This window comes from Neopelma chrysocephalum, unplaced genomic scaffold (genome assembly GCF_003984885.1).
Source record: "Neopelma chrysocephalum unplaced genomic scaffold, ASM398488v2 Primary Assembly neopelma1_24, whole genome shotgun sequence".
In the NCBI taxonomy this organism is placed as follows: domain Eukaryota; kingdom Metazoa; phylum Chordata; class Aves; order Passeriformes; family Pipridae; genus Neopelma; species Neopelma chrysocephalum.
The window spans coordinates 42,309,970-42,323,423 of record NW_020897693.1 but is presented as its reverse complement, the minus strand read 5'-3'; the positions used below and the strand labels follow the sequence as shown (position 1 = coordinate 42,323,423).

Sequence of the window (13,454 nt, the reverse complement as noted above, 5' to 3'; positions counted from 1 at the left end):
TTATTCATATCTGCACTTTTTTTCTTTAATTGTGTTCTCATTTGTCTCTTGGTGCAAGTATTATGCATCTCCAGTCAGAATATGTTCTGGGTAAGTCTATGTAACCTCAGAGGCTGTTTTCATTTGTTAGTTTACAGAGAAACAGGCTGCATGTGCCCAGCTGCTGGTTTTTCAGCCTGTAAAGAATTCAAACACGTTTCATGGCAGTCTGGATCAAAACTCGTATTGAACTGCTCTGCTCACCTTTGTGCAAGTGAAAGAGGAGAAAGAGAGGAGAAGCCAGGAAGGAAAGGATTGGCAGCAGCTCCAACAGCTCGATATGCATGGAACCTTCTATGCTGAACCTACTAGTAGTTTTGCATGTGCAGTCATATGTGCTAGAAGCAGAGCGAAAGAAATGCTTACCTTTATTCCTAACCCATAGGAAAATCCTACCAAAACATTTATCCCATTATTATAAAGCTTTTCTTTCTGAAAGACTCTTCCTTGAAAGTGTAGTACAAGAAAAGACATTTTCACTACACTGAGGTGCTGGAGTATGTCCAGAGAAGGAAAACAAAACTGGTGAAGGGTCGGGAGCACAAGTCTTATGAGGAGCAGCTGAAGGAGCTGGGGGTGTTTAGCCTGAAGAAAATGAGATTGGGCCGTTATCGCTCTACAGCTATGTGAAAGGAGATTGTAACAAGGTGAGGCCTCTTCTCCCAGGTAGCAAGTGATAGGACAAGAGGAAACAACCTCAAGTTGCTGAGGCAACCAGGAGAGGTTTAGTTTGGGTATTAGGAAAAGTTTCCTCATTGAAAGGATCATCAAGCACTGGAACAGACTGCAGTTATTTAACAGACATGTAGATCTGGCACTTAAGGACATGGTTTAGTGGTGGACTTGGCAGTGCTGGGTTAATGGTTGGACTTAAAGATCTTAGATGTATTTTCCAACCTAAATGACTCCATGATCCTACTAAGTATAGCACCTTTTCTCCTTGAATTGCCTATCTCCCAAGGGAATGCTCCTCCTCAGTGGAAGGCATTCACCAGGGCACTGACCTGTGAGTTTTTCCAGTCCATACCCACATGAGCACAACCCCTGTGATTGCCCCTCCGTGGGTGCTGCAGGAGCACCCTTACAGGGGGATCATGTAAAACACAGGTGGTCTGACCACATGGGTCCAGCTCTGTGTGAAAGCATGCTCTGGTGTACTGACCTGCCACTTCCTTGCCTGTCCTTTGGCAGTGTCTGTGCCTTGTGCCAGCTCACACTTGTGAAGCACAAGACAGCAGTTTGTCCTTCAACCAATTGCTGCATGAGGTAAAGGGTGACCCCAGTCTGAATGAGGTGGGCTGGGTACCATGGGCTCCTGAATGCCCATCTCTGCCTTAATGCTGCCATCCCTACAGTAACCCTCAGCCACTACAAACATCAGTTTGTATTTTAAGATAACTAGAGATGTCCCCAGAAATTGGCCCTTATTAATGGCAATGTAGGTAATTAAGAAATAGTGTATCATTTTAAACAAATATGCCAAAGAAAAGCAATTAAAAGTCTGGTGTAGAGGAAGCAAAATATTTCTGTGCAAAATACTAACTTGAGATCTGGCTGCAACATTCATCCAGCTGTCTTTTCCTTAGGCTCCTGTCTAGTATTATATATATGTTTAATTTTACTCACTTCAGTACTTCTACTATATGAACTCATGCAGTTTACAGAAGTTAATGATGCATATGAAGTATTTGGTAGAGTGAGTAGTATCTGGATTCCCAGTGGAAGGATGTGTAGAAATGCAGGAGGACTCTTATGACTGTTCTAAGCAAAGGCAGAGTTTGGCCGTGCATATACAGCAAAAATCAGGTGCCTGCCCCCAAAAATTGTCTTCTCTGTTTACTCTGCACCATTTCTAAAGTAGTAACACTTGTCTGCCCTGGTTAATGTTTTCTAGAGGACGCTTTGCTTTCATAATGCTATTTAACAGTATAAATAAGAGAGGGAGCTGCAGTATAGTCCTGGTGAAGACAGCAGAATCCTTTGAAGCTGCTGTAAGTAGTGATTTTTGCTTCCTATAGAGACTTCAAAAGTGTCTCCTCTTGTTGCAGGCAGTTGATTTTAAATCTTTTCATCTTAAATTGAAATCTGTCCTAGATAAAGAGACTTTTATTGGGTCAACTGAATATCAAGGACATAGGCATCACAATTGAGGCAACGAGTTGCCTACATATTGTCCAGTGGCTGACAGAAGGAGTAAGAATCTGAAAACCAGAGTAGGGTATCCAGTTGCCTTGCAGGACAGCAAGGTGATCTCTGGAATCAAGAAATCCTAAAAGTGGGACTTTCCCACTCTGCTCCATTAAAAGCCTGAGGGTGGGTACTTAGAGTTTTTTTTTTTCTAATGTATTAGTGATTCTTTTTAAGTAATTCTGCTGATTTTTGTATTGAAGGTCTACAAGAAATACTTTGCTTAGGGGGTGGTATATCTATTATCTGCTTCCCTTTCAGACGAGACATTATTGCACTAATCATCAGATTACAGGACCATTGAGAGGGAAGGAGAGAAAACGGTGAATTTCACGTGCTCAGGGGAGTGAAGATCACAGTGAGTTCGACACGGTCAGTGAGCCAGAGACTGGGCTGTGGTCAGGTGTACACTGGAAAGTAGAAACTGGGAACCTGGTCTGATCTGTTCTTGCAGAGAGAAGAAAATCTCCTCTGTCTCACCTGACTTCCCTAACCACTGCACTCATTCTTTTTTATCTACTTCTTCATTCTCTGGCCTCAGTAATGCTTCATCTCTGAGTGTGTGCAGTAACTCAGGTTCAACAGTAAATACACATGGTGGCCTAGTAGAACAGTGAGAGCTCATGTTCACCTGTTTCCAGGTAAAAGGAGGCCTAGAAGTGGTTGATGCCACTCTCTGGGCGAACTCTACAATGCTAAACTGGCTTACAGAAGATAGAAGGAACAGAAAACAGCTCTGTGAACAGTCACACACATTTCTAGAGGATAATGTAAACTTGGCTCCCATGTTTCTGCTGCAAAATGAATTACTTTTAATGAAATACAGTGGTTAGCTTCTGTGAAGAATCCAATGCCCTTGGCTTGTGTTTACAACCTTTTAGAGGCCTCAGACATAGAGGCATCAAAACTCTGAATGACAAGAGAAGTAAATGTCTAAATGATCAGTCTGGAATAGACTCTGATCATGTCCAGGTGCATATAATGAAGCATGCAGAGAGCTTTCTGGCGAGCCAGGAAAACACATGAGTTTGTTGTGCTGTTTGAGTAGCTAGTCCTACAGCAGGATCCTGAGGTCATGTTCTCACACACAAATGTGTCTAGTCAAGTCTTTCTTTTGTGGTTTTTTTTTGTATGCTTGGGTGATTTTTTTAATATGTTTCTGAGTAGCTGATATTAGGTCAGCAGATCCCACTGGTGGTAGTGGTGGTGCTGTGTCTTGATTTGCCTGGTGCTCCCATAGTGCAGCTTTCAGGAAACAAATTTCTCAGATTTCCTCATTCAGAAACAATTAGGAGGGTAGCAGCACCATCTGGCGAGCAAACAGCTTTTCTATTTCATGCCTGCATATGTCTTTGAGTAATGCAAGTTTTCATGTTGACTGAAATGAGATTATCAGGAGTACCCCTTATGGGAGAAGTATGGGATGAATATTCATCTCCTGGAATATTACATGGGACTCTAAAGGCAGAAAGTGGCCTTCAGAATTGTCTCTCCAAATCATAGAGATAAAATCAGACCCCAAATGGATAAATTTGCTATATCCACAAAGAAGCAAGTTCTGTCAGTCAGAAAACTCAGTCCAACTCACTTCCAGGTTTTCTGGTGGAATTATTCTGGGGTAGCTTCAGCTAATTCCAGTGTTCTCCATTTTCTTGCTGAGTTGCATGGTAGGGAAGATTGTATGAGAGGGAAGAGGTAATATACTCAGCAAATGTTATCACCAAGTCTACTACAGATAAATTGCTGAAAACACTGTCCTCCCAGTGTTGACATGCTCTTGTGTCATTATCTGGTTCAATTGAAAGCTCTTCTTTAAGCAAGATGTTCTTGAATACCACAAATGTATTGTCATTGTAACACACACAAAGAGAAGAAAAGAGGCAGAGGTAAACGTGTTTCTTTCCAGGTTATTCAACAAGTCAGTGTAGATTTGGATTTCGACTTGAAGTGCTTTTCACTTCTACTGCCATGTTGATGGACAAACTTTTTTCTGGAGATTATATGAGTAAAGGTCTTAAAATAGGGAGCTTTCTGCAAACTTAGCTCCTTCAGGAAATTTCTTAAGAGCTTTATAGCTCGTGTTCTCAGCTCTTTGCATTTTAATAAATCATTAGCAAGCATGCTTCATAGGAAAATCTCTGAATCATTAAGGCCATGTGAGAATCTGCAGCTTCTGTTTTACACTGAAAGGGTCTCTTGTCAGTTTGTCACTGGTTGATTACTTGCTAACCAAGAAGCCACAATGATATCATATGAAATACTAAGTATCGAGTATGAAGCATCCAGTATGAAGTAACAATCCCCAATGATATTATGAAGGCTTAGATGATGGAAATTTTATTATAAAAGTACCTTTATGTTTCAAAGAAGAGACTAATGGAGTGGGCCATTTGTATCTTCAAGGCTTAAACAACAAAAAAAAGACCTCTACAAACTGCAGCTGCCAAGTCTCTTATAATCTTATGCTTTTAAAACCAACCATTATCAAGATTTTTGTGAGGGCTGACTCATGATCCTTGACTGTTTGTGATTGGCCAGTACTGAGTAACAGATGGATGATTCAGTTTCAGATTGTATTTAATTATCTGTGAATTCAGAGCTGTAATAAAAGGAAATTAATTCCATGAAAGTACATAAACTAACCACAAAATGTGAACATGTCATAACTACATAGAGCAAAAATATCAGGATAGGGAAAATACCCTTCAGAAAATGGTAACCAATTTTTTACAGAACCCTTACAGCAAACCCATGCTATATCCACTAGCCACAATTTTGAGGTCAAGTCAGTTAAATACCCTGTCTACTTTGTATTCCAAATAAATAGAAATTGGCATTTTTAGATGTACATAGAAAAGTCGATCTATCTGCTATATTTTGTAATAAATATTGAATGTGATGAGATAGGAAACAGGTAGCAACTTATGTCTAAAATAAAATGTTTCATTTTTTGGTATTCATGTTATTCTTGATAAATTATGACTGCAGCTGAGTAAATAGTTCATAGTAAATAATTTAACCAGAGACAAGTTCTGAATCAGCCTGCTGGATATGAGGAAATAGATTAAGCTTAGCTCTGATGCTTTTGTTTGGGAGTTGATTTCTTTTCAAAGTCTGACTAATATATTGGCTCACTAAAAACAGTTTTAAATATTCAGAACTGGACCTCTTATGCTGAGTTACAAGTAACTAGATATATTGAGAAGTATCATTTCAGTGTCAAAATCAGAGGAAACCAAACTATAATTTAAAACTACTTTGTACAGTAATTGAAAATGAAGTTACCAAGAACCCTTATAGTTCTTACACTTGTAAGTAACACTGTAGGTGTTATTGCAAATAGGCCTGCTTTTTAGAATTACTTATAACAAACATGTAAATGTTTGAATATTTGATCATAGCTTGAAAATGTTTTGTTATTCTTATAAGTCTATCTGTAAGTGGATATTCAATTACAAATATAATTTGCTCCCTCTGATGTTATAGACAAAGCTGGACTGTAAGCATAGCACTTCCTGACAACAGAAAGTCTCTCAAGTTGAATCATGCCAGAGATGAAAGGTGCTATTGCTGTAATATGTCTCTCCTTGCACAATTTTAGCAAATCTGGCTCATTATCTCCCCAAATCCTTTGCAACTTTTTCACCATTTCTTTGCCCTACATTCCTACTCTGAAATGAGGCCTATTGGGACAGTCATATTCCCATTTCTGAAGTCCCTTTGTAGGAGCTTATACAGTGCAGGGTATCAGCTCTGCAATGAAATGTAGCTATGACAGCCAAGTGTAACATATTGATAAACATATCGCCCTTCTACCAGTAGAGCATCTGACAAAAATAAGGCCTTGTTCTTTGTTAATGATATTGACTGCTTCTGGTGAAGCTGAAAATGAACCCACTCGAATGATTTTGTTGGTCTATGAAAAGACAGCACTTTGTTTCAGGTTCTTATTTAAAGCATTACATTATTTCTATTCTGGAAAAAAAAAAGCACCTATTCCTTAGAGAGGTAGGGGTTTATATTTGGTTTGCTGCTGAAGAACAGCCACTACTAATTTGTACTTTCTTGAAATAGGGTGCGTTAGCAATCTGAACAAAATTTTATTTAAAGGTATCCTTCCTGTCTGTTTGCTCAAATGCTCTTTGTATGTAGCTACTAATTGCTACTCACTTGCATGAATTTCCTCTTTCTCCCTTTACTCACAGAGCATCCAAACTTCTTGTATGATGAGCTTTCCAGAAATTATTTAGACCATTAGTGTCAAAAGCACAGTAGTACTGCAGTCTTCTAGTGATTATCCATGAGTGTTTTCTGGTGGGATATGCTCCATTCTTCAGCCTGCTGAGGGTGCTGTGTATTCAACTAATCCATGCTGAATTTTGCCTTTGCGGGTATTTAGGGTGAGGGTGGCAGAAAGAGTTGGTGGAGACTGGCCAGGAGGCCTTGGAAAGTAATAATAAAAAAAAATCTGACAAGAATTGAAGAACATGGAAACTGAGGACAAAAGAAGGAGATACGATTTTTTATTCAGTGGTAATGACAAAATAACTATTTCTACCTAATTAATTTACTTACCTTAGAAATATCTTCTCCTTTTTTTTCATAGGATTTTAATACAAGAAGATGAAGAACACGTTCTATTTAAGTTTACTACTGGCTGGGTTTCATGCTGTTGCCTGTAGTCAGCTCCCACCCAGTCACCACAATGGACATGATCCAAACAACCCTGAACACCACATGCATCATGGAGGTGAAGCGATTGCTTGCCTCAAACTTGTGCCAAATAATGCTGACTTTGCATTCCAGTTTTTTAAAGAGGTTACACTGGAGGCACCTAATAAGAACATTTTCTTCTCTCCTGTAAGCATCTCCAGTGCCTTTGCAATGCTGGCCCTAGGGTCTAGATCAGCCACTCAGACCCAGATCCTGGAAGGACTTGCCTTTAACCTTACAGAGATTCAGGAGAAAGAGATACATGAAGGCTTCCACAACCTAATTCACATGCTGAGCCATCCTGAGGGTGGGGTCCAGCTCAACATGGGGAATGCCATCTTTGTAACAGAGAAGCTGAAACCTCTAAAAAAGTTTTTAGATGATGCCAAAGCTCTGTATCAGCTGGAGGCTTTTACCACTGACTTTAACAATCCCCCAGAAGCTGAAAAGCAGATCAATGATTATATAGAGAAGAAAACACACGGGAAAATTACTAATTTGGTCAAGGACATGGATCCGCAGACTGTAATGCTTCTGGCTAGCTTTGTTTTCTTTAAAGGTAAGCACTCCAGGGTTCGCATTCACACGATTCATTCTTACCACCAGCCCTAATGTCAGCTGCCTCACTTCGAAGCTGGTCTGGGGAAAATTTCAAATGATCTTTGCTGGGCCAGAAGATCCCCTCACGGTATAGTGGAGGTGGTGGAGAGGTGGCAGGATCCTGCTCAGCATGGGGAGGGAGCTGTGGGCCACACAGGCTTGGTTGTCTTTGTGACAGCACTAGGAGCTCTGCTCCGAACCACAGATGCCCATGTGTTCAGCTTGAGCGTGTGTTCGTGGGTTTAAGTGTAACTCCAATAGCCCCATGTTCTTCTGATTTTCAGTAAAGGCACTGAGACTCATACATGACCTAATCTTTTTAATACCTCTTTTTAAAAGTATGCATGATTCAATGGCCTAATTTACTACTTTTTTCCCCTATCAGAATCCTTTATATATACACTAATATTTATATATGGAAAAAGCTAAAAATGAATAGGGAAGAATATTTTAAGGAATAAAGTGGAAACACTGTGCATTTCTGATGTGGGTTAGATGATGTGCTCTTAAGCCTGATATAACACATCTACAAATTGAGGCTTATGATTAAAGTCAATAGAAATTAAATGCATGCAGTACATGAGTACATAGATTATGTTTACAGAAAGGCCACTTAGGTCACCTGAACAGAAAAGCAGTGGTAGACACAAAGAAAACGCCTAATTATTTCATTACTGGCATCTAAAACATGAAGTGAAATTGGAATACAATGCACTCTTTTGACCAGGTAAAAAGATTCTTGCCTTACTGTGATATATATTTTAAAGTGTTATGTTTGGAACTTCTGTATTTAACGCATGGAGGAATAGGTGAATATTATTATGAGCTATATAAAATTTAATATATGATGGGATAGAACATGGGATATTCAGTTAAATTCTCCTTCTTTGTATCAGGCAACTGGGAAAAGCCTTTTAAACCAGAGTATACCGAAGAAAGGGAGTTCTTTGTGGATGCTGAAACTACTGTGAAAGTCCCTATGATGTTCCAAACGGGCAGATTTGACTTCTATTTTGATGAGGAGCTGTCATGCACTGTGGTACGGCTGCATTATAATGGGAGTGCTACTGCATTTCTGGTTCTGCCAGCAAAAGGGAAAATGAAGCAGTTAGAGCAAACTCTGGACAAAGAAACCATCCAGAAATGGTCAGACCATCTCTTCCAGAGGTAATCTTCTGCCAGTCAGCTGCAGCAGCACCTATATTTATAGTATTTTATTTTTCAGGGAATGCAAATACTATGAACTTGGTGATTCTGGGAAGTGAGTGGGTTATTTTTGGCTTGTGTGCCCTACCTGTAAAAATCTTGCAGCTGGTTTGTATTTAACTAATATTTTGTTGATGCTTGAGTGATTTGCTGCTCTCCTAACTAGAGTAGAGACTATCCTGATGGGCTTCCAGGAGTTCCAAATAGCAAGCCTAGACTGGTGTTTCGAAAATACTCCATCAAGTCAGTGGAATGGCAGCAATTTTAAGGCAAATATTCTATACTGAGATTTCAGCTAATGTGTTTTACCTCTCATTTATCACTGATACACCGTGATTCAGGCCCATGTCTAAACCTGAAATGAACCATAACTTTTACAGTTTGTAGTATTGCATTCATACATAATACATCCTACACGAACATCTTCCTTACAGAAACCCTTGCATCACTCAGCAGTTGTTAGAACAGGCAAGTGATTAATTGTGAATGTCCCGATTTTCTGGCATTTTGTTTTGAAACTATAAAAATCTAATGAGGTTCAGTTAGCTTCAATCATTGACACTAACATCAGCTAACATGTTTTACAACCTTGTTTGTCTGGGAGAGATCTTAGCAACAGCAGATGAGTAATATCAGGTTAATACATGCTTAATTTACCAAGCTCTGCCCTGATTCACAACTAATAAGGCTGTGCAGTTCACACCCATGTATCTCAGTGCATCATCATAGAAATACCAGCCCAGTTAGTAAAAACATAATGGGTAGCAAATTGGATATAAGCTAATAATGTGATACCTCAAATATCAAAAATAAAAATGTGTCAGTCTCAGCTGCAATATCAGGATAATCCTTCTCTAAATTAATTTGTGGTGCACATTCATTCAAGATAAACATAGGAATAAGTCCTTCATGGGAGAAACTGTGAGAACCAAATGGCAATTTCCGTTCTACTGTTGAGGCCAGTGCTAGAGGTCCCATCCCCTTCTAATGCACTGGGCAGTATCACACAAAGGCTACAGCAGTGCAGTTTGGATCCTGTCTGTTTTGCTATTCAACCCAAGCTGTCTCTGGGCAAGACAGCAAAAGACTTGAACTACCTAAAGGGTAATCACTGCTGCAGGTGACTTGGATGCTCTGAGCATCCCTGGACAGTGCGTGAAAAGAAATCCAGCAGAAAGCAAAGTAAGCAGGAGCTGCCTACTAATAGTTCACAGTCAAAGGCAAACTTGATCATGGCCAGTCCACAGGAGGAAGACAATTAGAGGACATGGCACCCAAAAATGCAGACAGCAGGGCACAGACCTTTCCTGAGCCATGTCGAATGCCACAGTTATGCCAAAAATACTTCTTTACTTTGAAATGCTAGGGTTTGCCACACTTCTTCCCAAGCAGACTTTGTCAGGACTTAACTTCAGGTCTCCACCTTCTTGAGCGACATGAGCTGTCACCTTAGCCCTCATCTTCTCTGCCTGTAAAGCAGGGGCCTTGTTACTGTCCTACTTAGCAGAGTGCTCTCCGATTTCCTAAAGCAAAATACCAGATAAATACTACTATGATTACTATTATTATTATGATTAAGAATGATAGTGCTTCTATCACCATGAGAAGCACCAGCAATTGAATTAGTGCCCAATGTACATTCAGGGTCCAAATCCCTGGGGTTTGACACTCATGGGAATTGCATAGCTTTCTCGCCATCATTTATATTGATGAAAAATCCTTCTCACCACCCACTATGTTTCTCTTCTACCTAACAGCTTTATGGATCTCTACTTCCCCAAATTTTCTATTTCTGGGAGCTATGAAATAAGTAACACCCTTAGGAAGATGGGAATTGTGGATGTGTTCACCAACCAGGCAGATCTCTCTGGTATCACTGGCACCCCAGAGCTGAAGGTTTCCAAAGTAAGTCTGTGACTGTTGGCCCTCTCCTTTTCTTTCACAAACATGGAGGAAAACCCTTCAGTGACAACATCCTGCAACACCAGCTAAATACAGCTCCCAGCTTCCCAACTTGCCTGCAACAGGGCTCACTTAAGCCTCAGCCTGCAAGCTTACAAGAGGAGTTTGGTCCTTGGTGACACTGGAGATCAGATTAGATTGCTGCATGTCTGTTTTTTCCAAGACCGGTATTGGCCAAGATTTTTTGGGCAGTAACTAAAACATGAGAGAAATATGAACCCCTGGCTCCTTGACGGGAACCGCTAATGCTTCCAGGCACACCACAGCCTGTCCTCCCCACCTTGGAGACTCAGTTTTGGAGGTGCAGACAAACACATGTGGAGCCTCCATCCTTCATCCAATCTTTTGGACTTCTTTTTTTTTTAGGGGATTTATGTAGCTCCATCCTGGTCCTCATTAAAGCAGCCATGACTACAACAATAGAGCTCTTCTGCCTCTACTCACTCCTCAGTAGATGTCTCAAAGTAGGGCTGCTTTAAAAGGAGTCTGATTCATCCTTCAGGTGGCTGTTGACTGCCCAGAATGACTGTATTTTCTTTTTTCCTAGGTTGTTCATAAGGCTTCTCTGGACGTTGATGAGAGAGGTACTGAGGCGGCAGCAGCAACTGCTGCTGAAATAATGGCAGTGTCTCTTCCTCCTGCCATTGAATTCAACCATCCCTTCCTCATGCTGATTTTTGACAGAGATACAAACAGTACACTCTTCATAGGAAAAATAGTTAACCCAACTATCACTAGCTGAAGTGAAATATGACTTTTGTTTGCTATTACCAATTAAAGATGTGAAAATGCATGACGTGATTCATTTCCATTTGTACCAGTGTGTATATTGTTCTTTTTCAGCAACAGTTTTCATTTTTATGCCATCGTCAAAAACTATTGGTATTGGCCATGACACCTGCTGAAGAGGAAGGAAGGAAAATGTTTTAAATTCAGCTAGTAAAGAATGCCTTTTTTACTTTACTGAAGGTCAAGGAAAGACCCAAGATTTGCCAGCATTCAGAGAGAAACATATATATATTACAATGGAAGACTCCTGCTTAATATGTGATTGTCAGCCAGAATAGCAGAGAAAATTATGAACATTTTTGCAAATAAAGCAGAAGTGGCTGTAATTTACCATACGTAAGTACGCAATAGATGGGAATAGTTGGATCAACATTGCAGGATCACAGGAAAAGGAAGCTTCTAATGGAAACAGCACTGGGAATGTGAAAAGCTGCTTTCACCAAAAATTCTGCTTTCTGCCCCAGAACCATTTTATCATTCTTAGTATTAATCTAGTAGCAAATCTTCCTGAGTTTTTTGAAGCTCAAAACAGAACAGGAGGATCAAAGCTGCTCTTGAACCTGAAGATTTTCAACCATGTATTGCCAATTTGACAGACTTGGAGTAGCTTGCTTTTCATACATGTATCCATCAGTGGTGAGGAGGATGTAGCTGAATGGGAAAGTGAGGTATTTGGATGGCAAGTACCCAAGCTGAGATTCATGGAAAACCTATAATGGGGCTCTAAAAAATGGTAGATGTTTCAAATATTATCCTTTTACAGTCAAAAAAGTAGGTAGGGAGCACTCAATAAGCACATCACCTGACCCACGGAGTGGCGACAGGCACCTCGGTAGACCACAGGGCAGCTTGGAGGCTGGCTAGTAACCATTTTCAATGGGCCTGCCTTGACAACACAGACCAGAAAGAGTACAATTGCCCCTTCTTTACCTAAAGTTGTGGAGTTTGGAAAGAGATGAAATGGTGTCCTGGCATTGGGAATGACACTGGGAGCAGTCAAATGGCTTGGGAAGCTAACATAGCCAAACCAAGGACTTGTGTGCCCTTTGTGAAATTAAGAGCGAGTGTGATTTTACTAGTCTGCTGCAAAGCACTGTCTCCCCTATTGCAATCAAAAGGAAAGCCCCCTTTCTGCTATTGTTCCTAGTAAATACCCCCCATTAACCCCACAAGGCACCCTACCTACCTGTGGAGGATTCTTGTCTTCCTGACATACAACTGCAGAGTGCAGCCTCAATGGGATCAGTCTCAGCTGTTATCACAGCTACTGTTAACTGCTGTTGAGGAATGGGTATTCAGCAAAGCAACAGTGAAACCTTCAGGGAGGAGAGAGCTCAGAGGTGAGATCTTTAGCTATGTATTGAATTCCCTAGAGTTGAAAAACTGACATAATTGATTTTAGTACAGTGATTCTCAGTTTACATCAAGAAATGATGAAGGAATGGAGGCCACAAATGCACAGTTACCTGTACAAGACTAAATATTGCTCATTCCCTGTAAATCACTTTGCAGTGGATGAAGACATAAACACAGAAATACAGCATAGTAGGAGGAAAGTTGTCCCCACGTGGTTCTGGGAGAGATGTGAAGATGAAGAGAATCTCTCACATCAGCTAAATCAGCTTTTGCAGGCTGTTAATCCATAACTCTGGACGGGGATTCCTTCCTTTCCTACCCTTAGTACCTCTGCTCTCACAGACGTGCCCCCTTCAGAAGAAGGACGCAGGAATTCTGTTTTCCTCACATATTCCAGGAAAAAGAGCCCACAGGGCAGTAGGAGGGAGGTACAGGAGCAGACAGGCTGCCGCAAAGAGCCAGCACTCCACAGATTGTGCTTCTCCTCTCACCGCATCTCCTACATGATGTATGCTTGTAAAATGTGTTGGGGAGGATATAGGGACAGTGAGTGGTGTGGTATATGTGCGCCAGCCATGGGAGAACAGAGTGGTAGTGACGAG

The 13,454-nt window shown here is 40.6% G+C and overlaps 1 protein-coding gene across 5 annotated transcripts; it reads left to right on the top strand.

Moving 5' to 3' along the window:
- Positions 1–1,923: 1,923 nt before the first annotated feature.
- LOC113963099 (alpha-1-antiproteinase 2-like) lies at positions 1,924–11,508 on the top strand. Of its 5 annotated transcripts, none has more exons than XM_027673897.1 (6): positions 1,962–2,030; positions 2,488–2,589; positions 6,833–7,498; positions 8,436–8,706; positions 10,503–10,650; positions 11,255–11,508. In XM_027673897.1, the coding sequence occupies exons 3-6, from the start codon at positions 6,850–6,852 to the stop codon at positions 11,447–11,449; spliced, it is 1,263 nt and encodes a 420-aa protein (XP_027529698.1). In that variant the 5' UTR covers positions 1,962–2,030; positions 2,488–2,589; positions 6,833–6,849; the 3' UTR covers positions 11,450–11,508. The 5 variants fall into 5 exon arrangements, with proteins under 5 accessions (XP_027529697.1, XP_027529698.1, XP_027529700.1 ...); XM_027673899.1 differs by having other exon boundaries at positions 1,989–2,030; positions 2,488–2,568; XM_027673896.1 differs by lacking the exon at positions 2,488–2,589 and having other exon boundaries at positions 1,924–2,030.
- The last annotated feature ends 1,946 nt before the right edge of the window (positions 11,509–13,454 follow it).